Below are 24,333 nucleotides of genomic sequence, written 5' to 3'. Positions count from 1 at the left end.
ACTTGGATGTGGATGAAGGAAGATTTGAAATTTTTGGAGAAGCTTCAGTTATTCCTAAAAACCTCTCACAGAACAGTTACTAATAGAGGATTACGTGGATACTCTATTGCACATCGATTGAGTAGCAATGCATGGGTAGATTCCATGACAGAACCTGGATTAGGAGTGAGAATGGGTCCGTTTGGTTTCATGACAGAACCTGGATCTGTATGGGTTGATTCCAGGTTTTTAGAACTAGAATCTACCTTGTGAGGATCGGTTTTAGGGTCTGTTCTGGTCTTGACAGTTCCGGAGTCGGTTCTTGGGCCTATCCATGGAACTTGTTCTTTCTTTACTCTCCCCCTTATAAAAAAAAAAAAAGAACAATATATTAATTTGAGTAAATTAAAACTTGATTTTTAATAATGACAATATATATTTTAAAACTTATATTATCTTTATTAATTAATTTGAGTAAATTAATATGCATATTATCATAATATGTTAATATATGGTTCAAAATGCGTCAGTATAGTTTAAATTTTGTAAATATTACATTCTACATTATTTATTATACACATTCAATGATTCAAATATTAAAATGAAAACAAATGATCAATCACATAAGTAACTCAGTGGTAAAGTGTTTGGGCTTAAATCTTCACATCCTTAAGAATATTTTGGGATTTATTTCAAGGCAAGTTCAGTTCTAAGGCTAGTTAATTGGGTCAATTTGGTCTAGGGTAAAGTCGGTTCAAGGCTGGTTCGAGGTTAGATCCATTCGGTTCCAGGTAGAACCTATCAATTTGCTCACCCCTACTTTCAACAATGGTTAACAAAATTTTTAGGAAGCCACCCCTCCATCTGACATTAACAAGGCCTCCTGTTAAATTGTCTACGTGTTAATTTGTCTAAGGGCCTTTATTTTTAAGGATTCCTATTCCTAACATGTAATTTTCTTTGCATTTCCCATTTCTAATGCATGCATTTTCAGTAGAAAAGGGAATTTAAGCGTTGGTGTTAATAACAGGATTTCTTTATACTCAAAAAAATATAATGATAATATAAACAGATACATAAACTAATTGAACCAACGGAAGGCCAATTGATGGTATCGTATTGGTACCATTGATACTGTATAGAAATTCAAATTAGCAGTCCCGAGTCCATAGGGACCTCGGAGGAAAAAATGGACTGTCTTTGATCAAGCCTTATCAAGAAAAATGAATTGAATAAAGTTAAATTCATATACTAATTTGACAAATTAGGAAAGAAGCTATATATGATTATATGGTGCAGTTCACCACCATGTTCTAATGACTTTGTAATCGTTAAGGCTGTTTTTGGTTTGAAGGAAAAATAGGGAAAGGTAAGGAAACCTATACAAAGGTTTCAAAACACAAAACATAATTTACAAAAAGAAATTCAATGGCATAGATCAAAAATCTGGGAACAAAATTTGACTCAAGAGATCTGCCAAGGAAAGTGATGGGCACAACGCTAGCAGGCTCTTTGATGCAGAATGAGACAATGCAATTAAGACGATCCAAAGATTGGCCTTCCCATGCGTGCAGCTCCAAATATGCATCCTTGTTATTCATAAGTAGCTTCCTTTTTTGCCACAGCTGCAAATGGAATTGCGTTGGGTTCACTCACTACCAAGTCAGGGGAGTTGGATGTTCCATCGTGTCCCACTCCATTGAATTCAAGCTTTGCTCGTGTGATTTCTCCAAGATCTGGACACATCAAAGAGGAGATAACAAAATTAATAAATGTCATTGTTGTGAAGAGATTTTTCTTTCTGGTAGGTATTTAAATGCAACCATTCACATAGGATAAATCAGTTCTTGGTGTCTCTTTTGACAAATAAGCAAAATATTACACTTGCAACAATAAAAGGTCCTCATGGGAAGAAAGCGTAGATGGTCTAACAACGGTGCATATGGACGGGGTGTGATTTAAACAATATAGTGCATCTCATCTGGCACACCCTTCCAATCCAGCTCTAAACAGTAATCACAAGAATGCAGAATTCAAGAGTTTAGGTCACTTAAACACCACCAAAATAAGTGCAAAGATCCCACAAGCCCAAGATTTGCAATAATAATATAGGACCTCATGCTTACCAGGACGGCCCTAAATTGTATCCATTTTGCAAATGATTTTCGAAGGAACCTTGACATACCTAGATCAGCTGAGATAAGGGACTCCCCTTGATAATTGGGTCCAGCCAAAATAGACCCAGATGGTGAAATAATGACACTGCCCCCAGCACAGACAATTGAATCTGGTGAGAGATCTTTGTTTTCATCTCCTGGCATACATTTCTCTGAAAGGGGATAGTCTTTCCTTTGGCAAAACTGATTTGCAGATAGAACAAAGCATCCACCTTCAAGGGCAATGGCAGTTGCAGATGACCTCCATAAATCACTGGCATCAGCTGTAGGAACACAATATATCTCCACACCTAGAAATTATATGCATAGGAAAATCCAAGATATGAATGACGAGAAAATTCAGTATCATTTAAGGAAATTATGTGATGGCACCTCCAGCTAGGAATAAACGATAGTCATATAAAACAAATGAAAGAAAAATGGAATTTACCCTCCAAAATGGGTAGCAATGCATAGAAACAGTTAAGAAGCCAACCCAAAAAGATAGCTAAATGATTCCTGTCCACAATGACTCTGAACAACAAAAATATCAACTGCTTAAATTAACAATGGGATCATTCAATTCATTTAATTGCTTTGACAGTTAAGATTCCACACAAAAATCTATGCTACACAAACACTTAAAATTGGGGCCATACCCATCTCAGACACTTGAACACCAACTCTTTGGAGGATTATTCTCTCTGTCACATCTGTAATATGTGACTGAAGAATCTCAAATTATGATTAATTTGTAATACTTGATAATTTAGTATAATCAATCCACTCTTGGTTTTCTTTCTTTTTCAACAACCATCCAATGTTTTCAACCTGTCGTTGATCCAAATGACCAAACCATTAGAACTGTCACTTGACCCCTTTTCCAGGTTCAATTTTTCTAAAACCTGGAAATTGACCAAAATCTTTGACTTGGTCAAAACTCATCCGACACAGATGGTTGAACTGTTGACTCATTCCACCTGGTCACCGTGTAAGGGTGCAATTTTAAAGCCTCAACAGATTCACTTGGATTTTTATCATGTGAGAAGAGGATCCACTTGGACTTTTATCTAATTTTGAAGCCTCAACAGATTCTTCCTTCACCAGCAGTCCTAGACAGAAGCTTCCTGTAGTGACCTTCGCTTAAAAAGAGATATTTCATGTATGTATCCCAAAAGAGCAATGCAGAACGCCACAAAAAAAGAAGCAAAATGAAAGATCAAAGGGTTAAAGAAGAGAAAAAGAAAGAAAAAAAAGTGAAGGACACTACGCTTGTTCATTTCCCTTTTCATTACTCTCAAAAGTTTAATTTGACATGCTATTACTCTATCAAATATTTATCATGTTAAATTGTTCTGCTTGAAATTTTAAGAGGGTGTTCACCAATGTATATTGATTGTTTTTTTGGTAAATAATTCAAATTTCATTAAATATATATGGTTTTGTTTTGAAAAAAAAAACTGCACAACAGCAGAAAACAATATAATTTTACTGAATGAACTCATTTGATGAACTTGTGAACAGTTGGCAGTAATGCAATATCACTCAATAGGGGACCTAAAACCACTTTAGGGCTTATGGGAATCACTCACCATGGCAACAATTAACAAGTTTTAATAAAACATTATTCACTGATGTCTAAAAGTTTCCATACATTTCCAAGGACTTTAGAACAATAAAAATCCCAACAGGACTAGAAACAGAAAATTATAGAATTACCACTATCCTACTTCGGCTCAACCAAAAAAAAAGTAAAAAAGAAAAGGGAAAATTACAAAGACACCCCCTGTACTATGGGGTCTGTGACAAAGACCCCCCTGTACTTTGTTTTGCAACAAAGACCCCCCTGTACTATGACTATGAGACAAAGACCCCCTTCCATTAGCCTTCCGTTGAAGTCTGCCGTTACAATATTTTTTAATCCCCATACTACCCTTGTAATAACTATTCAAACAATTGGAAGAAAAACACAACACATCTTCCCTGACCTCACGATACACGAACAGCAGTGGCGGCAGACTTCTGTTGAAGTACCCCCTCTCTCTCCCTTTCTTAGTCTCCATGAAATCCTTCTCCAAGAAGAACTCCGAGTTAGCTCTATCCAATCGACTATCAACAAACCATCCCCTCTGGGTACGGGAGACTCCAAGGCCAAAGTTCCAATCAAGTCAGGTCACCTTCTCAGAACATCCAACTACATTGTCAAAATCGGTCTGGGCACACCAAAACAAGATTTCTGGGTGAACATCAACACAGGAAGCAGCTTGAGTTGGGTCCGATGCCAACCCCGCCTGAATCAATGCCCAACCCAGAAAACCCAGTTCCAAAATTACAGTTCAACCTCTTATCAGCAGCCCCAGAAGCAGAAGCAGGAAAGAGGTGCTGATCTTTTCTGCTGGCAGCCTCCTCCTTGGCGTAAGTGGGAATTGGGATTCGGCTCGACTCAGTTGCATCTACATCCTCAACCAAAACCTCGTAGTGTTTCTTCAGTTCAGCTATAGCCTTACTTGGAACCATGGAAGCAATCTTCTCCCATCGTTCTTTTGAGTCATCAGCAGCCCAATGCATCGCAATTGCAGTCTCGAATGCCTCCTCCTTCTCTCTGCTCCATCCTCCTACACTAGCCATGTTCGTTCGTCTAGTACTGTTCCAATCAAGCTCATTCTATACCAAATAATGATGATGACAGATTAATTACAAGAATCCGATTTCTTTTGCTAGCATGGCTATTTGGCTATGTTGGGACTTGTTGGAATGTTAGCTTTATTTATTATGTTTGTATTCTGATGAGTTAGGGTCCGTTTGGACAAATTAAAGCAGTTTTTCTTTTGTTTTTTATGCTGTAACTTAAGTAGGGGCATAAGGGTCATTTCCCTTCTATTTATGGTCGCCCTATAAATATTAATATAAGCTGGTGCCACCAGCACTGTAGCAGACTCCAAATCTCTTCTCTCTTCTCTTCTCTCTTCCTCTTCTCTTCTCCTACCTCTCCTCTCCTCTGTTTGGCTGTTAATATGGTATCAGACCGATTCTGCTAGGCCTGTGAGCAGATCGAACAAGCTACAACCTACTGTCTTCTTCAACTGAGATAAAAAAAAGTGCAGACCTACGACTGGTACAGATTTTTTTAGTGTTTTTTTCCTTTTCCTTGGTCGTGTACCAAGAAGAAACTATATGACTCCAGACTGTTGATTGTTTTCTGAGAAGCTGTGAGGTTCCTCACAGCTTCTCAGAAAACATTCTTTTTTTTTATGGATCGTGTGACCCCATGTCTGAGAATTCAGATCTCTAGATCGTGGATGACCTGATCTTTTAACCCTTGTGGTGTAACCATACTGGTTTATGACCCCTCCTAGCAGTCGATGTGTTTGGGGTGTCTGGAAGTTGGTGGAGTGTGACTGCTAGGTCAGATCAGCTCTGAGATCACCCTAAAATCTTGCCTTTTTGGACAATCTAGGCTGGTTTGTGGTCAGATTGTGTCCAAATTGCAGTGTGTGCATGTGGGCTTCATCCTTGGAGTTTCTAGGACTGTTTGTTTGGTGATAGGAGGGATCATAAGGTGTGTGTAAGGTCTTAAAGGTGTTTGAATCATGTCCTCTGAGAATTTTGCAACTTCAGGAATTTCAGGAGGTCAAAATGGAATGAGTGGGGGGATGGATATGAGTTTCCCCATGGCTGAAATCCCCTTTGATGGACTGAACTATCTTGAATGGTCTAGGGGAATTAAACTTTATATTACTGCAGAGGAAAAATTGGGTATATTAATGGTAAAATCAAGGAACCAAAGATTGGTAGTACTAAACATGATAGATGGGACCAAGAAAATAGCATGGTGATGTCATGGCTCTTGGTTTCCATGTTGCCACAAGTAAGGAAGACCTTTATGTGGGTTGAAACAGCTTGTGAAATAATGGGAACAAGCAAAATCTACCTATTCAGAACAGAGACACTATGCAAAGATATATCAATTACAAGCAGAATCCTCCACTTGCAAGCAAGGGGAGAAGAGTCTCTTGGTGTACTATTCAAATTTGACATCAATTTGGAAGGAACTGGATCATTATCAAAATGTGAATTGGAAGTGCGATGAGGATGCAAAGGCCTACAAATCATTCGTTTCCCAGCAACGGGTATTTGCCTTTCTTTTGGGGCTGAATCCTACATATGAATCCATGAGGGTACAAATCTTAGGAAGTAAGAACCTATCTTCAGTCCAAGAAGTTTATGCCCTAGTCCAGTCTGAAGAGAGTGAAAAAAGTGTGATGAATTGTACAGAAGGGGAACCGATTGCACTAGCTATTCGAGGGGGTACAAGTTCAAATGTTGGAGGTTCTTTTAAAAAGAGAGATTCACAGAAGAGAGTACAAACTTTGGTGCATTCACTGTCAAAAGTCCAGGCACACTAGAGACACATGTTGGGATCTTCATGGCAAGCCGAAATGGGCTCAGTAATTGAGTAAGAAGTCTGATCCGAGTAAGAAGCCAACCTAGCAAAGCCAGAGAAATATAACTCAGCAAATGTGGCATCTCAAGAGACTAGTCCTATGGTACCCCAAGAGCGACACTCTGGTTCTGACCTCAAGGAAGAGATCATCAACTCCTTTCGTAACCACTTGGAATTATATGGTAGGACACTTAACACTGCCACTACCTTCCATGTGTCATCTCATATATTTGATTCCCCTTGGATAATTGACTTTGGAAACTCAAACCACATGACTGGTAAGTCAAATTTATTTCAGGCAGATAACCTCCTCTCTAGGTAAGGTGAAACTGGCATATGGGTCTTATTCCACCATAGCTGGTCAAGGAACCATCTCCCTTCCTCTTATTCTTACCCTCTCTAATGTGTTGCATGTTCCTAAATTACCTATCAATTTACTTTCCATTAGCAGTATTACTCATTCCTTGAATTCTCCAGTGACCTTCTTTCCTTCTTCGTGTGTGTTTCAGGATTTGACCTCGGGAGAGACGATTGGTAGAGGAAGCGTGGATGGCCTCTACGTGTTGGAGAATAAAGCTGGTCTTGTGGCTATAGAGTCTTTAAGTTCTTCTAGTGAGAGTCATGCCTACTTGTGGCATAAGCGTCTTGGCCACCTTTTGTTTGTGTCTTTAAAACTTATATTTCCTGAGTTGTTTAAGTCTTTGTTGGTTAGTAAATTGTAGTGTCATACATGCCAATTGAGCAAACATTGTAGAAATCCCTTTCCTTTAGAAATAAAAAATCTGAATTTCCTTTTCATATTGTCTATTCTGATGTTTGGGACCCTATTTCTCTACCTACTGAGACTGGATATAAATATTTCATTACTTTGATCGATAACTACTCAAGATATACTTGGGTGTATCCTATGCGATCTAGAGATGAAGTGCCAAAGATTGTGAAAATCTTTCAACGACTGGTTTTCACTCAATTTCAAACTAAAATTCACATTTTCCAGTCAGACAATGCAAAAGAGTACTTTCATAGTGATCTTACGGAGTTCTTTGCTTCGTGTGGATCTCTTCATCGAAGATCTTGTGCTAGGACACTGTAGAGAAGATGGGCCGAATGGCCCATAGGCTGTTTATCCTTTTTTATCTTTTATGTTCTTTGTTGTAATGGGCCTTAATCTGGGCTTTATTCTTTCTTATGTTATGCCTTTTTAATTTTCTGCCCAACTAGGGGCTTCTCTGTAAATTACTAAAATAGAATTATGGGAGTAAGAGAAGAGATTATGTTCGAAAATCTCTCTCTTTGAACCCAAGTTGCCGCCACCTTCTTCTTCTTCTTCTTCTCTCCTCTTGAACTCTGATTTCTGCTTTCTTTTGAAGTTTTGCAACTTCCTAAACAGTCCTTTCTTTTCAAAAGGCTGTTTTTCTTCTTGGTATCAGAGCAGGCTCGTTTTTCCCTTTTTTTCACCTTTTTTTTCCCATACAGTGTGTATGGAAAACTGAATCGTATGAATAGTTAAAGAAACCTATTTCAGCCCAGTTGTTAGTGGTTTCTAAAGAGAAGGGGACTGGTTTTGTCGTCCTCTTGACAGATTCAAGTGTGTTCCCCGTAACCTTAATTTTCTGGAGAAATCTGATTGCGGGCCCCATAGGGAGTTTGACCTAGGCGCTCAGTGATTGAAGGCCTTCTCATTCTTCTTCTTGAAGATCGAATCAAGTGGATTGGTGTTCTGTGAAGTCTACAAGGAGCGGCTAAGTTTTCTCTATTTCTCCCAACTTCCGGGTGTGACGCAGGTTACTAATACGGCTGCATAGAGGTTGGCTCACAACACAGTTTTTGTTCTGTCTTCATTTCTTGTTATTCGAAGTTGTTTTAAGTCATTTTTTAAGTATTTAAGAATATGAACTCCTCAGACTTTGAAAACAAGCGTGTTGCTGAATCCGAACAGGTTCCAAGAGCCTCTGTAGACTCTCTACTGGTTGTGACCACAGTCAAGCTGGATGGAACTGATTATCTGGCTTGGTCACAATCAGTAAAGATTCATATTTGTAGTAGAGGTAAATGGGGTTTTATCTCCGGGAGCAAAAAGGCTCCTTTGGAAGATGATCCATCATATGAAAGGTTGATGCAAGAAAATTATACTGTTATTGGATGGCTTGTGAACTCAATGCAACCACAAATTAGTCAGCACTATTTGTGGATGAATTTAACAAAGGAAATTTGGGATAGTGTTGCTGAAACCTATTCCCAAAAATTAAATGTGGCCAAGGGTTTACAAGTTGAGAAGTGATGTGAAGAATTTGAGACAAGGGGAGAAACCATTAGCTGTATACTTCTCAACACTGAAGTCTTTATGGCAAGAAATAGATTTGATAGAATCTGTAGCCTGGGACACCACTAATGATGCTGAGACCTACAGAAAACTGGTTGAGAGAAACAGGGTGTTTGAGTTCTTGACAGGGCTAAATCCAGAGTACGACATTATACAAAGAAAAATATTTTATCCAAGGATAGTGTCTCACTGTCTCAAGCATATGCCTTGGTAAGTAGTAAAGAAAGCAGAAGACTTGTCCAGGTCCAAGGGGCTGGTCTAAACGATCACTTTGCTAATATGGGAGTGAAACCCAAGGGGGTTGCAGGGACTCCAACACCTCAACAAAATAGTGTTGCTGAAAGGAAAAATCGTCATCTACTTGAGGTAGCTCATGGTTTATTACTTCATATGAATGTTCCGAAACATTTTTGGATGGATGTTGTTATGTGTCGCATATATCATCAACCATATGCCATCTTGGTTACTAGAGTATAAGGCCCAACATCAATTCTTGTTTCCTACAACTCCGTTGTCCCCCATTCCAATGCGTGTCTTTGGGTGTCGTTGCTTCGTTCATGACTTGTCTCCTACTCACGGTAAACTCGATCCCCATGCCACTCCTTGTGTTTTTCTTGGTTATCCGTTATCTCAAAAGGATTACCGCTGCTATGATCCTGCTTCACGCAAGTACTATGTCTCCATGGATGTATCATTCTTTGAGAGTCAACCTTTCTTCCCGGTTTCTCCTCAGGGGGAGAGTAGGGTTGAGGAGAAACACACTCAGGTTCAACTACCTCCTCTTCCCAACCCTTCTCCATTTCGGGTCTTTCTTTGCTGTGCCATAAGAGCCAACAGAGTTCATGAGTCGTGGAACCTGAAACTATGCAACTAATATCATCAGACTCTCCAGAGGTAGATCCTCCTCATCAGCCATGTACACTTGTTCCCATTGATATGCCTAAATCTCTTAACATTGATCCTCCTGTTGTTAGGTCTTGCACTACTAGTCATCCTATCATTCACTTTGTGTCCTATGATCATATTTCACCTTCATACCGTGCATTCCTTTCCTCTATTGACAGTGTCTCTGTTCCTAAGAATGTGGCAAAAGCTTTATCCAAACCTAAATGGACAGATGCAATTATTGAGTTGGGCCAGTTTCTTAGTTATTGGGCCCAGTTGTTTTGTTCTTATTTTAAGTTGTTAAGTTAGGAAGTTGTTGGGTTTTAGGCCCATTAGCATATGTTTTTTAAGTTGTGACTGTTCAGCTACTTTAGTAGCCGCCCTACTAAGGGCATTCTTGTAATCTTTCATTCTTTTAAGTTAAGTATAAAATATAATGAGGGGTTGGCAGCCAGAACTAATTCAATTCTGGTTAGCATCCCATTCTTTCTTTCCTCTCTTTAATTCTCTATTGTTGAACCTCTTCATCTTCTTCTTCTTCTTTCTCTTCACAAGGAATTCATCCTGATTTACAAATAGCAATTTCTACTTGGTATTAGAGCAAGGCCGAAGGTTCCTTGAGTTGTTTTCTCATGCAGCCCTAAATCAGCCGACTACATGGTGATTTAAGAGGCTAATCAAAGATTTCAGGTAAGCCTAGTTTTTGGATTTTTGTGAATATGTTTTGCCCTGTAGCTAGTCTAGGGTTTCTCATCAAAATCAGAAAAAACTAGAGAAAGGGGGAGAGTCTTGTTTCTGTTGGACTCTTCAATTTTGACCTAGGAAGTAGCACCCTAATTTTTTAGGGTTCCTTGGAGTTTTCTATAGAGGGAAGTTAAAGTCCTACCTGATTTGGAGGTTTCTGGAGAGAGCAACTGCCTCTTCTCTCTCTTTTCCCATCCCGTAGAAAAGGAATCCTTTGTGGGAGGACCATCTAGGGCACCAGAAAGGTGTCGTTGGTTCCAAAAGTGTTTCATTTGATCTTCTTGCATATTACAGTAATTTTCTTTGCACCTTTTGAGGAAAAACTGGAGAAAGGGGGAGAGTCTTCTTTCTGTTGGACTCTTCAATTTGACCTAGGAAGTAGCGCCCTAATTTTTTAGGGTTCCTTGGAGTTTTCTGTAGGGGGCAATTCAAGTCCTGCCTGATTTGGAGGTTTCTGGAGAGAGCAGTTGCCTCTTCTCTCTCTTTTTCCATCCTACAGAAAAGGAATCCTTTGTGGGAGGACCATCTAGGGCACCAGAAAGGTGCCGTTGGTTCCAAAAGTGTTTCATTTGATCTTCTTGCATATTACAGTAATTTTCTTTGCACCTTTTGAGAAGTATGGATGGTCACGGAGTTGAAAACAAGCCCAGGAGTGAAATGGGACCAGTGGAAGGAGGTGTTGGAGACCTTTTCGGGACTGGGACCATTACTACAGTTAAGTTGGATGGTTCGAATTACTTAGAATGGTCACAATCTGCAAAGATGGCCATTAGTGCTTGTGGGAAGTTAGGGTATATCACTGGTGAAGTGAAACCCGAAACTAACAGCTCCCGGTAGGTACAGGAGAACTATATGGTGATGACTTGGTTGTGTAATTCCATGCTGCCCCATATAAGTAAAAACTTTTTATGGGCAAATACAGCTAAGGAAATATGGGATGGGGTTACAGGAACCTATTCATAGAGGGAGAATGTTGCTAGGACTTATCAATTGAGAAATCAGATTATTGCTACAAGGCAGGGAGATAGACCTATTACAGTTTACTTTTCAACCCTTAAAAACATGTGGCAGGAGATTGACGATTTAGAGACATCTTCTTGGGAAACCACTAAGGATGCAGCTGCCTACCAGAAACACCTAGAGAAGTATAGGGTGTTTGAATTTCTTGTCGGCCTTAATCCCGAGTATGATATTGCAAGACAACACATTATTTCCAAGGATAGTGTTACCCTCTCCCAGGCATATGCCTTTGTGTCAGGGGAGGAGAGCAGGAGAAATGTGATGAGGAAAACTTCTGGGTTTGATCAGTCAACCATGGTTAGCACTGTGAGACCTAAGCAAGGTGGAGACCGGGGTGGTAGTGAAATCAAGAAGGAAAACAAAAAAGATTTGATCTGTGACTATTGTAAGAAGCTTAAACACACAAGAGATACTTGTTGGAAGCTTCATCCACATCTTGTGCTGAATAGACTCGAAAATAAGAAGGGAAATGCTTGCATGGCAGTCACTGGTGACATTCTGGCCCCTCCTACTATAGTTGCTCTAGAGTTTGTTGCAGCTGTTGCAGTAAGGGCCGAACTTGAGAGGTATGGGCAGTTTTTGAACCAACGGAATACAGCCAGTTCTAGTTCAGAAATAGGCGGACAACAAGGTACAGGTGGTTCTGGTGGAGTTTATTCTACTTCCTTTGCTCACACAGGTAGTTCACATGCCACTATGAATTATGTTTCTACTTCAGGTAAGGAGGGACCTCCTTGGATTATAGATTTTGGAGCCTTAGAGCACATGACCCATAGTTCCACCATTTTTTCCTCTTACCAGCTCTGTTCTGGCAAAGACAGGGTCTCCACAGTTGATGGATCTCATGTTCCCATTGCTGGGAAGGGGTCTGTCAAGATTAGTGATTCCATTTCCCTTCCCACTATCCTTCATGTTCCCAGATTGAGCACTAATTTGTTATCTGTTAGTAGTTTGATTAAGAACTTGAACTATTCAATATTTTTTTCTCCTGATCATTGTATCTTGCAGGATCTGGATTCAAAGAGGATGACTGGGAGTGGTCGTGAAGTGAATGGAATCTACCTCCTAGATGTGCTTCCTCCTCATCAGAGTCATCATGTCAACAGGGATAGTGAGTCAGGGTTTGTGGGTCAGATTATGCTTTGGCATAATCGTTTGGGTCATTTTCCTTTTTCTTCTTTGAGCCTTTTGTTTCCAAAGCTATTTGAGTCTGTCAGTTTTTCAAGTCTGGATGTTCTTCTTCTTTTGATGTTATTCATTATGATGTGTGGGGACCTTATCATGTTCCTTCTATAGGTGGTTATCAATATTTTCTCTTATTTGTGGATGATTTTTCTCGATATTCTTGGGTTTACTTGATGAGATCCCGAGATGAGGTACTATCCTTGGTAAGGCAATTTCATGAGATGGTACTAACACAGTTTGAACACAAATAAAGGTGTTCATATCAGACAATGCTAGGGAATATTTTGAAAAACACCTTGCTTCATATCTGTTAGAATATGGTGTCGTCCATCGGAGCAGTTGTTCCTACAGTCCACAGCAGAATGGTGTTGTAGAAAGGAAGAGCAGACACATTGTTAAGATTGCAAGAAGCATGATGATCACATCTACAGTTCCAATTCGGTTTTGGGGTGATGCAGTTCTCACAACAATATATTTGATTAACAGGGTGCCCTCTCGTATACTTGGATTTAGCACGGAAGGTGAGCCAGTAAAGGACATTGGGAGATATCAAAGACTTGTGGGGCGGCTGCTATACTTGTGTATGACAAAACCAGACATTTCCTATGCAGTAAGTGTGGTAAGTCAATACATGCATGCTCCACGAGTCCAGCATTGGGAGGCTATTAACAGGATTCTTGCTTATCTAAAGGGACACCCGGGCAGAGGCATATTGTTTGCTAATCATGGACAGTTGAAACTAGAGGCTTATGCAAATGCAGATTGGGTAGGATGCCTTGATGACAGGAGATCTACTTCAAGAGTATGCACCCTTGTTGGGGGTAATCTTGTTTCATGGAAGAGTAAGCAACAGACAGTGGTGGCAAGATCAAGTGTTGAAGCTGAATATAGGGCCATGGCACATGGAGTTTTAGAAATTCTCTAGATCCATTCCCTATTGGGAGAGATTGGTGTACAGGCAGAAGAGCCTATGATGTTGTACTATGATAACCAGGCAGCAATTAACATTGCCCATAACCCAGTTCATCATGACCGGACTAAGCACATTGAAGTGGATAGACATTTCATCAGAGAAAGGGTGACTTTTGGGGAAGTTTGTCTCCCATGCATTGCTTATGATCTGCAGCTTGCTGATGTTCTCACAAAAGGTGTTGCATGGAACAACCTGGAGCATGATCTACGCAAGTTGGGAATGTGTGACATTTACTCCCAACTTGAGGGGGAGTGTTGAGTTGGGCCGATTTCTTAGTTATTGGGCCCAGTTGTTTTGTTCTTATTTTAAGTTGTTATGTTAGGAAGTTGTTGGGCTTTAGGCCCATTAGCTTATGTTTTTAGGTTGTGACTGTTTAGCTACTTTAGTAGCCGCCCCACTAAGGGCATTCTTGTAATCTTTCATTCTTTTAAGTATAAAATATGAGGGATTGGTGGCCAAAACTAATTCAATTCTGGTTAGCATCCCACTCTTTCTTTCCTCTCTTTTCTTCTCTACTGCTAAAACTCTTCATCTTCTTCTTTCTCTTCACAAGGAATTCATCCTGATTTACAAACAGTGATTTCTACTGTAATGAAGGTAGAAATTAATGCCTTACACAAAATGGCACCTGGGAGATGGTGGATCCTCCTGAAGGGAAGGAACTAGTGGGTTACAAGTGGGTATTCACAGTAAAATATAGAGCTGATGGTTCAGTAGAAAGATACAAAGCTAGATTGGTTGCCAAAAGGTTTACACAAGTGTATGGAGTAGACTATGCAGAGACCTTTGCTCTAGTAGCCAAGATGAATTAAATCAGAATCCTCCTCTCACTGGCAGCTAACCTTGATTGGGAACTTCATCAGTTGGATATCAAGAATGCATTCTTGAATGGTGACCTAGAGGAAGAGGTTTACATGACTCAACCTCCAGGTTTCTATGCCAAAGATAGTGACTAGAAGGTGTGCAAGTTAAAAAAATCTTTATATGGGTTGAAGCAATCACCTCGGGCCTGGTTTAGTAGGTTTCATTTAGCAGTGTAACAGATGGGATTCAAACAATGCTAGTTAGGTCATACTTTATTTGTGAAAAAAGGTGAAGGGAAAATTGTAGCTTTAATTGTCTATGTTGATGGCATAGTAATCACAGGAGACTAGAAGACTGAAATACAGAAGCTAAAGAAATTCCTAGCCACTCAATTTGAGGTAAAAGATCTAGGCCCCTTATGTTATTTTCTTGGAATTGAAGTTGCCGCTCAAAAAGGGGCATCTATATTTCCTAAAGAAAATATGTACTAGATCTATTAGAGGATACAGACAAGTTGGGAGTGAAACCAATTGATTCACCCATTGAACCCAACCATCAGCTAGGAGACAATCAGGGGGAGTGTTTGAAAGATGTAAAGAATTTCCAGAGACTTGTAGAGAGACTCTTATATTTGTCTATGACCAGACCTAATATTGCCTGAGCAGTGGGTGTTCTTAGTCAATTCATGCATAATCCTAAGACAACTCACTTTGAAGTTGCAGAAAGAATCCTTAGATACCTCAAGAAGTTCCCAGGAGCTAGTTTGCTTTTCCAGAAACATGGGCATTTGAAAGTGGAGGTGTATATAGATGTTGGTTGGGCAGGGGCAATCGATGACAGAAAATCTACCAGTGGGTATTGTACCTTTGTGGGAGAAAACCTCGTCACCTGGAAAAGTAAGAAGCAAAGTGTGGTGGCTAGATCTAGTGCTGAGGCAGAATATAGAAACATGTCTCATGTCTCATGACATGATGTGGATAAAAAATTTGTTAGGAGAGTTGGGTTTTGCAGTTAACAAACCTATGTCACTCTACTATGACAACAAGGCTGCTATCAACATTGTTGCTAACCCAGTCCTTCATGATAGAACAAAACATATTGAAGTGGACAAGCATTTTATTAGAGAAAAACTTGTGAGCGGAGAAGTGTGCACTCCTTATGTTAGTTCAGAGGAACAACTTGCAGACATCTTCACCAAGGGTCTTCAACACGTGTGGCATAATAATTTGTGTGACAAGTTGGGCATGATTGACATCCATGTCCCAACTTGAGGGGGAGTGTTGGAATGTTAGCTTTATTTATTATGTTTGTATTCTGCTGAGTTAGGGTCCGTTTGGACAAATTAAAGCAGTTTTTTCTTTTGTTTTTTATGTTGTAACTTAAGTAGGGGCATAATGGTCCTTTCCCTTCTATTTATGGTCGCTCTATATATATTAATATAAGTTGGTGCCGCCATCACTGTAGCAGACTCCAAATCTCTCTTCTCTCCTCTCTTCTCTCTTCTCTCCTCTCTTCCTCTTCTCTTCTCCTACCTCTGTTCGGCTGTTAATAGGACTTAGGGAGGGAAGAATGAAGGAAGGTGCAGAGGATAGGGAGATGGGTATCAATGGAGGTTAAAGTTTTTAAGGACCACTTGGAAATTGAATGGATGGATCAGTTGTCATGTTCAGACAATACATATTCTCTTTCTCTCTCTCTCATGACTCTTTTTTCACTTACATAAGACATAGTAATAATGGAATTTATGGAATTTATGAAAAGGGGTGACTGGTGAAGAGAAGACAAGAGCCAGAGAATCTTTCCAACAATCCAACTATCGTTCGTCGCTTGAAGTCACAACCATGAGCCAATCAGCCAAACCTTTTATTATAAATTTGTGAATGTTTGGGTCTCTCTCTCTCTCTCTGACATACTTCTCACACATATGACACAGACATGGCCATTTCTCCATTACTCGTTAAGGCTAAAATACAACCTGAATGAACCCCGGGGGCTTCTTGGCTTTTCCTTCTGCTTTTTTTTAAAACCCTATTCACAATGCAGGAGACCATGGCCCCCATAATTGCATTATCAGATGAATTGTAATTTTGGAGCAGTTAGTATAGGGTTGGCATCGGACCCAACTCAAGCTGCTTCTGATGTCGATGTTCACCCAAAAATCTTGTTTTGGTGTGCCCAGTCCGATTTCTCTAATTTGCAAGGAACAGAAAACAGAGGAAATTGAAAAGAAGAAAGGGGAGGAGAGAAAGGGGAAGGGGAAGAAGAGAGATCGAGGGGAGAGAGAGAAAGAGAGGGAGGACTTCAATGAAAGTTCGCCGCCGCTGCTGTTCGTGTATCTTGAGGTCAGGGAAGATGAACAGTGTTTTTCTTCCAATTCTTCGAATAGTTATTACAAGGGTAGTATGGGGATTAAAAAGTATTGTAATGGCAGACTTCAACGGAAGGCTAACAGAAAGGGGTCTTTGTTTCACGATCATAGTATAGGGGGGTCTTTGTCGCAAAACAACGTACAGGGGGTCTTTGTCACAGACCCCATAGTACAGGGGGGGTCTTTGTAATTTACCCAAAAAAAACACCTTCGCAGTTACTAACTATCCTACTTTGACTATTTAACCAATGACACCTGAAATTTTAAACACAACTTAACTATGACTAAACAAATCAGAATACAAGGTCAGACACCACAGACATGTAAAATGACCAAAAAAACCCACAATATACAAAAAAGCATAAAATTCAGAAAATTTCAGTTTTGACTTGTTTTGTTCCCACAACAATCATGCATGTGGTTGTGGAATTGATAAGTAAAACGAAACTAATGAAGCACATCAGACATGTGGCGAATATAAAGTCTCCTTTCATATAAACAGCAAACTAAAACTTCATTGTTCCACATCAGCTGCAGCAACAAACAACTTTCACTGGAGATTTTGGAGTATGTTTGTTGTCATAATAATAGATACATATTCCAAATTAATCAAATTGATTCTGTTAATTAAAAAAAAAACAGATGCATTACAGCATAGATACCATTTATACAGTTTTTGATGTTCACTTAGGCTCAGTTAGGAAGAAATAAAAATACAAAGTACAAAAACATATTTGTACTATACATATTTGTATTTGTACTCCTTCCAAACTGAGCCTAATTTCTCCGAAGTACATTATCTTGAATTCATACAAATAAATTGGATAAAAAAACTTGTAGCGTATGAAACAAACTTTTACAAGATTATCTACTATCTTAATGAAACAAGGAAAAATTCTAGAATCTAGGTCTGGCATGAAAAGGGATTTTTTTTATAGAAAAGTTCAACAAGTAGTTCTATGGAGGATTGGGCTGTATAACTACAATCATAGTTTTTTCACATCTCATTCTCATGTCTACCTTTGCCTTTCAAACAAAGTATGTTCCACTACCTTCTTAGGGAAAAAATCAGAAGAATGCATAGCCATGCTTGCTTTCAAATTTATCCAGAATTGGTATGTTAGACAACTTATATCAGCATCAGATTCCTAAGGAAAATACAGGGCAATAATACATGTTATCATATTTATATGCTTACAGAGCAACAATCTGCTTTACTAGCTCCAACAAGGAGACACCCTAGCCCACCAAAGAAACCCAGTTTGGTGATTTTATGGTAAGGCCAGTTACATTCTCCTGAAGATCAGAGAATGGTATGGCTGATGTTTAGCAAAACATGGAGTAAATAGGGAGGCTTTGTTCTGGGCTGTTTTGTAAGAATCTTTCTTATGGGTTCTCCACCATTCTTTGGGTGGTGACAGTTGTACTTAAGTTATTCTAATCAATGAAAGTTATTGTTCTTATAAAAAAATAAATAAATTAGACTTTAGTAAAAATGGAAAGTTTTATAAGGCCTTTGTGTATTCCAGTTGATCCATAATTGGAAGTGTCTTCACAGTCTTAGTCTGTATTAATTACATCAAGTATAACACAGGATCTATCAGATCATAGTCATCGATCATAATATGGTAAAGCATTCAGATATCTAGCCTCTTAAGTTTTAACAATAAAAGTATAAAACCATGGATCAGAATCTGGAGTGCCAAAAGGTTTACCTCTAGCATAAAGTTCTGTTCTTAAAAGTGGGATCCTATTATCCCAGCAGATGAGGCCACCTATCTTCCCAATCGGAGTGTCATATGTAGATGGTGTTGAATTGTCTCCAGGAGACCAAACTGTATGTTCTGAAGATGTTCGCATGAGTTTCCGGTGTTTCCCAAGATAATGGCCATGGGAGTTAAAAAAGACAACAGTACAGTAGAGAGAAGACTCTTCTCTCTCTACCACCCCCATTACTAGATTTACTTTATATTTTCCAGCTATTGCTGATAATCGTTCAATTTCAGGACCTGAAATCCAGATAATAAACTAAATTCAGATAAGAATCTTAAATTAATTTATGATTGCGAGCAGCAAACAGTTTGAGTTGAATTTTTTTTTTTTGAGAAAAGATAAGTTGTATTAAAATTGCATTAAACAAAAAGAAGAAGGGTGTACATGAGAAGATGTCCAAGCCTCAACAGACAAAAAGAAACAGGCAAGATCAGTAAGGCATTAGAGATTGACAAGAAAAATTGTATAATGCATGCCAACATACATACATCATAGATAACAACAGAAGAACAAAATGAAGATATATATACGTGTATGTGCATCATTGAACAATTTGAAATGGTTTTGAACTCATTTGAAATGAAGCAGATCATATAATTATGAAAGTTGGCAAGACCACTTTGATAAGCCCATTTAAAACAAGTTATCATTGTTTAAAGCTCATTTTAGAATGTTCCTGGAAAGCATTTTTTTTATTGGTAACTGTCATAACTTTTATAAATTCAGAATACAAAGAGTTATACATCAATCTTTACAGTTCTCATCTCTCACAAGATTCTGTTCCCAATCTTATCATACATAAAGTGAAGCCCAAGAGTGTCATTCCCTATACACCCTTGTTTAGCTAGGTAGAAGCCAAACCACTTGATGACTGGTAGACTCATCTGAACATGGCCCATATCACTCTTGCTAGCTGCCTAATTTCTCTCAAAGCTTGCCTATGAACCCAAATCCCTTGGCTGTTATTACTCATCCAACCCAAATCCCATGACTGGAATGCCCCTGATTAGTGATGGGACACCCAGACAATTTAAAACACTAAACAAACTTAGGCCCATTAACACAGTACATAACAACCTAAACTCAAATATAGGCTAATAAGAACTTTTATCAGCCGAACCATCAATACATTAAAACCTTCAACCTAACACTCCCCCTCAAGCTAAGCATGGATGTCAATCATGTTTACCTTGCCAAGAAGGTCCATGAACTTTGTTGCAGCCAACCCTTTAGTCAATACATCTGCAATTTGCATCTCAGATGGAGTATAAGGAATGCAGAGTTCTCCCGAGACTATTCTCTCTCTAACAAAATGTCGATCAATCTCAATATGTTTTGTCCTGTCATGTTGCACAGGGTTATTTGCAATGTTGATGGCAGCCTTGTTGTCACAATACAGTCTAAGAGGACCCTCAGCTTTAATGCCAAGCTCATTAAGAAGAGTCCTGAGCCATAGAAGTTCAGCAACCGCGTGAGCCATAGCTCAATATTCGGCTTCCACACTTGATCTAGCAACTACATTCTTCTTCTTACTGCGCCATGTGACCAGGTTCCCTCCCACAAATGTAGAATATCCTGAAGTTGATTTTCTATCTCCAACAGAACCAGCCCAATTTGCATCAGTATAAGCTTCAATTTCAATTCTATTGTTTTTCCTGAATAGAACTCCCTTTCCTGGGCAAGTCTTCAAGTACCTGAGAATCCTTTCAACTACTTTCATATGAGGGATCTTTGGAGAGTGCATGAATTGACTGACAACATGCACAACATAAGCAATATCTGGCCAAGTGAGAGATAAGTATATCAGCTTCCCTACCAATTTTTGGTATCTCTCTCTATCACAGTAGTCCTCCCCTACTGATTCTTGTAGGCCATGATTCTGTTCTATTGGAGTATTTGCTGGCCTACACCCTATCATGCCTGTTTTCTCTAGGAGGTCAAGAACATACTTCCGCTGACATATGTAGATTCCTTCTCTTGACCTAGCAACTTCAATCCCAAGAAAATATCTCAAATAGCCCAAGTCTTTGATCTCAAATTCCGAAGCTAAAAACTCATTCAATCTTTTTATCTCTTCCAAGCCATTCCCGGTAATCACCATATCATCCACATAAACAATGAGTGTTGCAAGTTTGTTATCCCGTCTCCTTATGAACAAGGTATGGTCTGCACCGCTCTGAGTGTACCCCACTTTCTTCATGGCCCCACAAAGCCTCTCAAACCATGCACGAGGAGACTGCTTCAAACCATATAATGCTTTCCTCAGTTTACACACCTTTCTACCAAAGTCATAGCCTGGTGGAGGTTCCATAAATACCTCTTCATGAAGGTCACCATTTAGGAAGGCATTCTTCACATCCAGCTGATGAAGTTCCCATGAAAAATTTGCTGCTAGTGACAATAGAACCCGAATTGTGTTGAGCTTTGCTACTGGGGCAAAGGTTTCTTTGTAGTCAATTCCTTCTTTTTGAGTAAACCCCTTTGCCACAAGTCTGGCCTTGTACCTTTCAATGGACCCGTCCTCCTTGTGCTTTATAGTAAACACCCACTTGCACCCAACAGTGCTCTTCCCCTCTAGCAGATCCACTAATTCCCAAGTTCTTACTTTCATTAGGGCTTTCATCTCTTCATTCATAGCTTCTTTCCACCTTGGATCAAACACGACCTCTAAGTACCTAGAAGGAACACGTACAAAGGAAAGAGCAGACACAAAGGAATGATAGGCAGGAGATAAATGTTAGTAAGAAACAAAATCAGCAATGGGGTGCAGGGTGGTACAAGAACGGATAGGCTTATGGAGAGCAATAGGAAGATCCAAATCAGAAGTATGTGAGTTGGAATTACCTTGGATTGTAGAGACAGATTGATCCGAGTCCAACTGGTTGTTGTCATGAGGTTGAGGGCCCTTTTTCCTTTTGTTGCCTACTGGAGCCTTCAAGGACATCTGCAGCATCAGGAGAGGTAACCGGCACAGTGGGAGCCTCACTAGGTTGACCCGAGATGCCACAACTAGGAGTAGAAGAAGAGGATGGAAGGCCGAGGCAGATAGGGGAACAAAAAAGAGGGAGAATGAGAATCCTCTTCCATCCCACTAGTCTCCCCCTGAAGAGGATTCTGAGAAGACTGAAAATAGGGTTGAGACTCAAAACAAACCACATCTCTGGTGATATACTTTCTCTTGGAGGCAGGATCATAACACTTGTACCCCTTTTGTGTAGGAGAGTACCCTAAAATTATTCCCTTCGTAGCCTTAGGATCTAGCTTGGTCTTCTTTGGATCCTTCACATGTATGAAACATATATAGCCAAAGACCCGTGGAGGAAGAGGAAAGTCTGGAAGAGTGGGACACAAAACAGAGAAAGGGGTTTTCATACCCAACACCTTAGATGGCATCCGATTTATTAGATATGATGCAGTAAGTACAACTTGAGACCAGTATTGCTTGGGAACTTTGTGCTGGAATAGTAAGGCTCGAGCTATCTCCAATAGATGTCTATTCTTGCGCTCAGCAACCCCATTCTGCTGAGGGGTATTAGCACAGGATGATTGATGTAACATGCCAGCATCTTCCAGGAATAAGTTGAAGGATTTTTCAAAATATTCAGCAGCATTATCTGACCGAAATTGCTTAATCTTCTTATCAAACTGTGTTTCAATCATCTTGAAAAATGCCATAGTTATCCGTGGTACTTCATCCCGTCCTTTTAACAAGTAGATCCATGTGCATCGAGAATAGTGGTAAATAAAACTGATAAAGTAACAGAAGCCATCAATGCAAACAATGGGTGAAGAGCCCCAAACATCAGAATGAACCAATTCTAAAGAAGCTCGAATTTCATTACTAGAAATTGGATAAACAGTTCTACATTGTTTTGACATTTGACATACTTCACAGATTAAACTCTGACTTGAAATGCCCTTAAACAATTCGGGAAACAACATTTCTAATGAAGAGAAAGACAAATGACCTAGCCTAGCATGCCACAGATGCAACCTAGCTATTGACTCCACACTCTCCGGACTACTAGCAGTAGATGCTTGTAAGGCTGAACCAATGTCTGCATCAAAATAGTAGAGGCCTCCATACTCATGACCGCTCCCAATCGTTCTCCTCGTCAATCTGTCCTGGAAGACACAATGAGTAGGAAAAAAGGTTATACTACAGTTCAAATTTTTGGTAAGTTTTGAAACAGACAAAAGATTTGAGGTAAGACTGGGAACATGTAGAACTGATTTAAGAGAGAGGTCCTTGCTTAGGTCAACCACCCCCTTTCCAGAGATGGTGGAGAAAGACCCGTTAGCAACTCTCATCTTATCATGACCAGACAACAAATGATATGAAGAGAATAAGGAGGACATATGTGTCATGTGGTCAGTTGCACCGAAATCAATAACCCAAGAAGTAGAGTCAATAGAGCTAGTTGCACAAAAGGCAGAGACTGTACCTGATCTGGCAAGAGAGGTGGAAGCAAAAGAATTATTCCTTAGACGGGCTAATGCCCGGCTAAGGACCTCTACCTCACTAGCAGTGAAGCCCAAAGCACTAGCTCCAGAGGAATCAACAACCTACCTCATAGGAGAAGAAGAGACTGTTGGTATATTCTATGAGTTGTCACCATTGTTGTTGGTGACAAGATTCCCACTTGTCGCATGACCCTTCTGTTGCTTCTTGTCCTTTCTCAATGCAGCTGGCTTCAGGTGAGGATACAGGACCCAACACTTTTCTTTTACATGTCTCTCACCACCACAATGAGCGCACTTAAGGTGCTTCTTGTCTGGATGTCTATTTCCCTTAGTAGAGACCAAGGCTGAATGTTCTCCAAATTGTTCAGTTTGTTGAGTCTGAGAGTCAACTTGCATCTCCTTTTTCCTGACTTCTTCATTCCTCACCAGATAATAAACATGGTGTAACTCGGGCAATTCATCTCTCCCTAGAATTTGTGACCTTATACTCTCATACACTGGGTCCAGGCCAGCCAAGAACTTAAAGGCTTTGCTCTCTTCAATCTGCTTATCATGTCTCTCCTTGTTCCTGGCATTTTCCCAATCCAATATCAAGTGGTGGTCAAGTTCTTCCCAAAGACCTTCCAAAGTTGCAAAGTATGTTGCAACCATCATATCCCCTTGCCTTAAGGCAGCAATGTCTTGATTCAATCTGTAGATTCTAACATTGTTTTTCTTCTGTCCATAGGTCTTAGACACCTTTTCCCAAATCTTGGTTGTTGTAGGAAAGTGATGAACAGTCCTAGCAACCCGAGGAGTCATAGAGGCAAGCAACCAGGACATAACTGTGGCATTCTCCTTGCGCCACACAGCATACTCTGCACTGCCAACCTCAGGTTCCTTCTTGTTCCCATCTAAGTAGCTTGTGAGATCACGGGAAGTAATAAAAAGCATTGCAGAAACGGACCACTCCCTGAAGTTGTATTCATCCAGCAGCACACTTGTAATCTGCAAGCTGTGCAGATTAGGGTTTTCTAGATTTGAAGACCTTGCAACAGGTCTATTATCCCTAGAAGAAACCTCTCCGGATATTGAAGACATCTTGACTGCAGCCTCTGTGTAGATGACACTGCTTAAGACTAGCCGAAGAGATCACAGTGCTGAAAAAGAGACTAGTAGCAGAATTGAATAAAGTTCTGACAGCTCGCAACACTGTTTCAGACTTGCCGAGACTGT

At 39.8% G+C, this 24,333-nt stretch overlaps 1 protein-coding gene across 1 annotated transcript in view; it reads right to left on the bottom strand.

Annotated features, from left to right (window-relative positions):
- Nucleotides 1-1,234: 1,234 nt before the first annotated feature.
- Nucleotides 1,235-24,333, bottom strand: part of LOC148871286 (bifunctional nitrilase/nitrile hydratase NIT4B-like) — a 57,329-nt gene continuing 34,230 nt past the window's right edge. Inside the window, exons 3-5 of the mRNA XM_088973010.1 lie at nucleotides 18,597-18,890; nucleotides 2,165-2,446; nucleotides 1,235-1,715 (exon numbers count right to left, since the gene is read on the bottom strand). Of these exons, the coding sequence (XP_088829136.1) occupies nucleotides 1,573-1,715; nucleotides 2,165-2,446; nucleotides 18,597-18,890 (719 nt within the window). The 3' untranslated portion in view covers nucleotides 1,235-1,572. The remainder of the gene's footprint in view (nucleotides 1,716-2,164; nucleotides 2,447-18,596; nucleotides 18,891-24,333) is intronic.

Source organism: Nelumbo lutea, chromosome 2 (assembly GCF_056320005.1).
Source record: "Nelumbo lutea isolate HS-2025 chromosome 2, American lotus-T2T, whole genome shotgun sequence".
Taxonomy (NCBI): domain Eukaryota; kingdom Viridiplantae; phylum Streptophyta; class Magnoliopsida; order Proteales; family Nelumbonaceae; genus Nelumbo; species Nelumbo lutea.
Note: the sequence above shows the minus strand (reverse complement) of the source record. Positions and strands in the feature narration are given on the sequence as shown.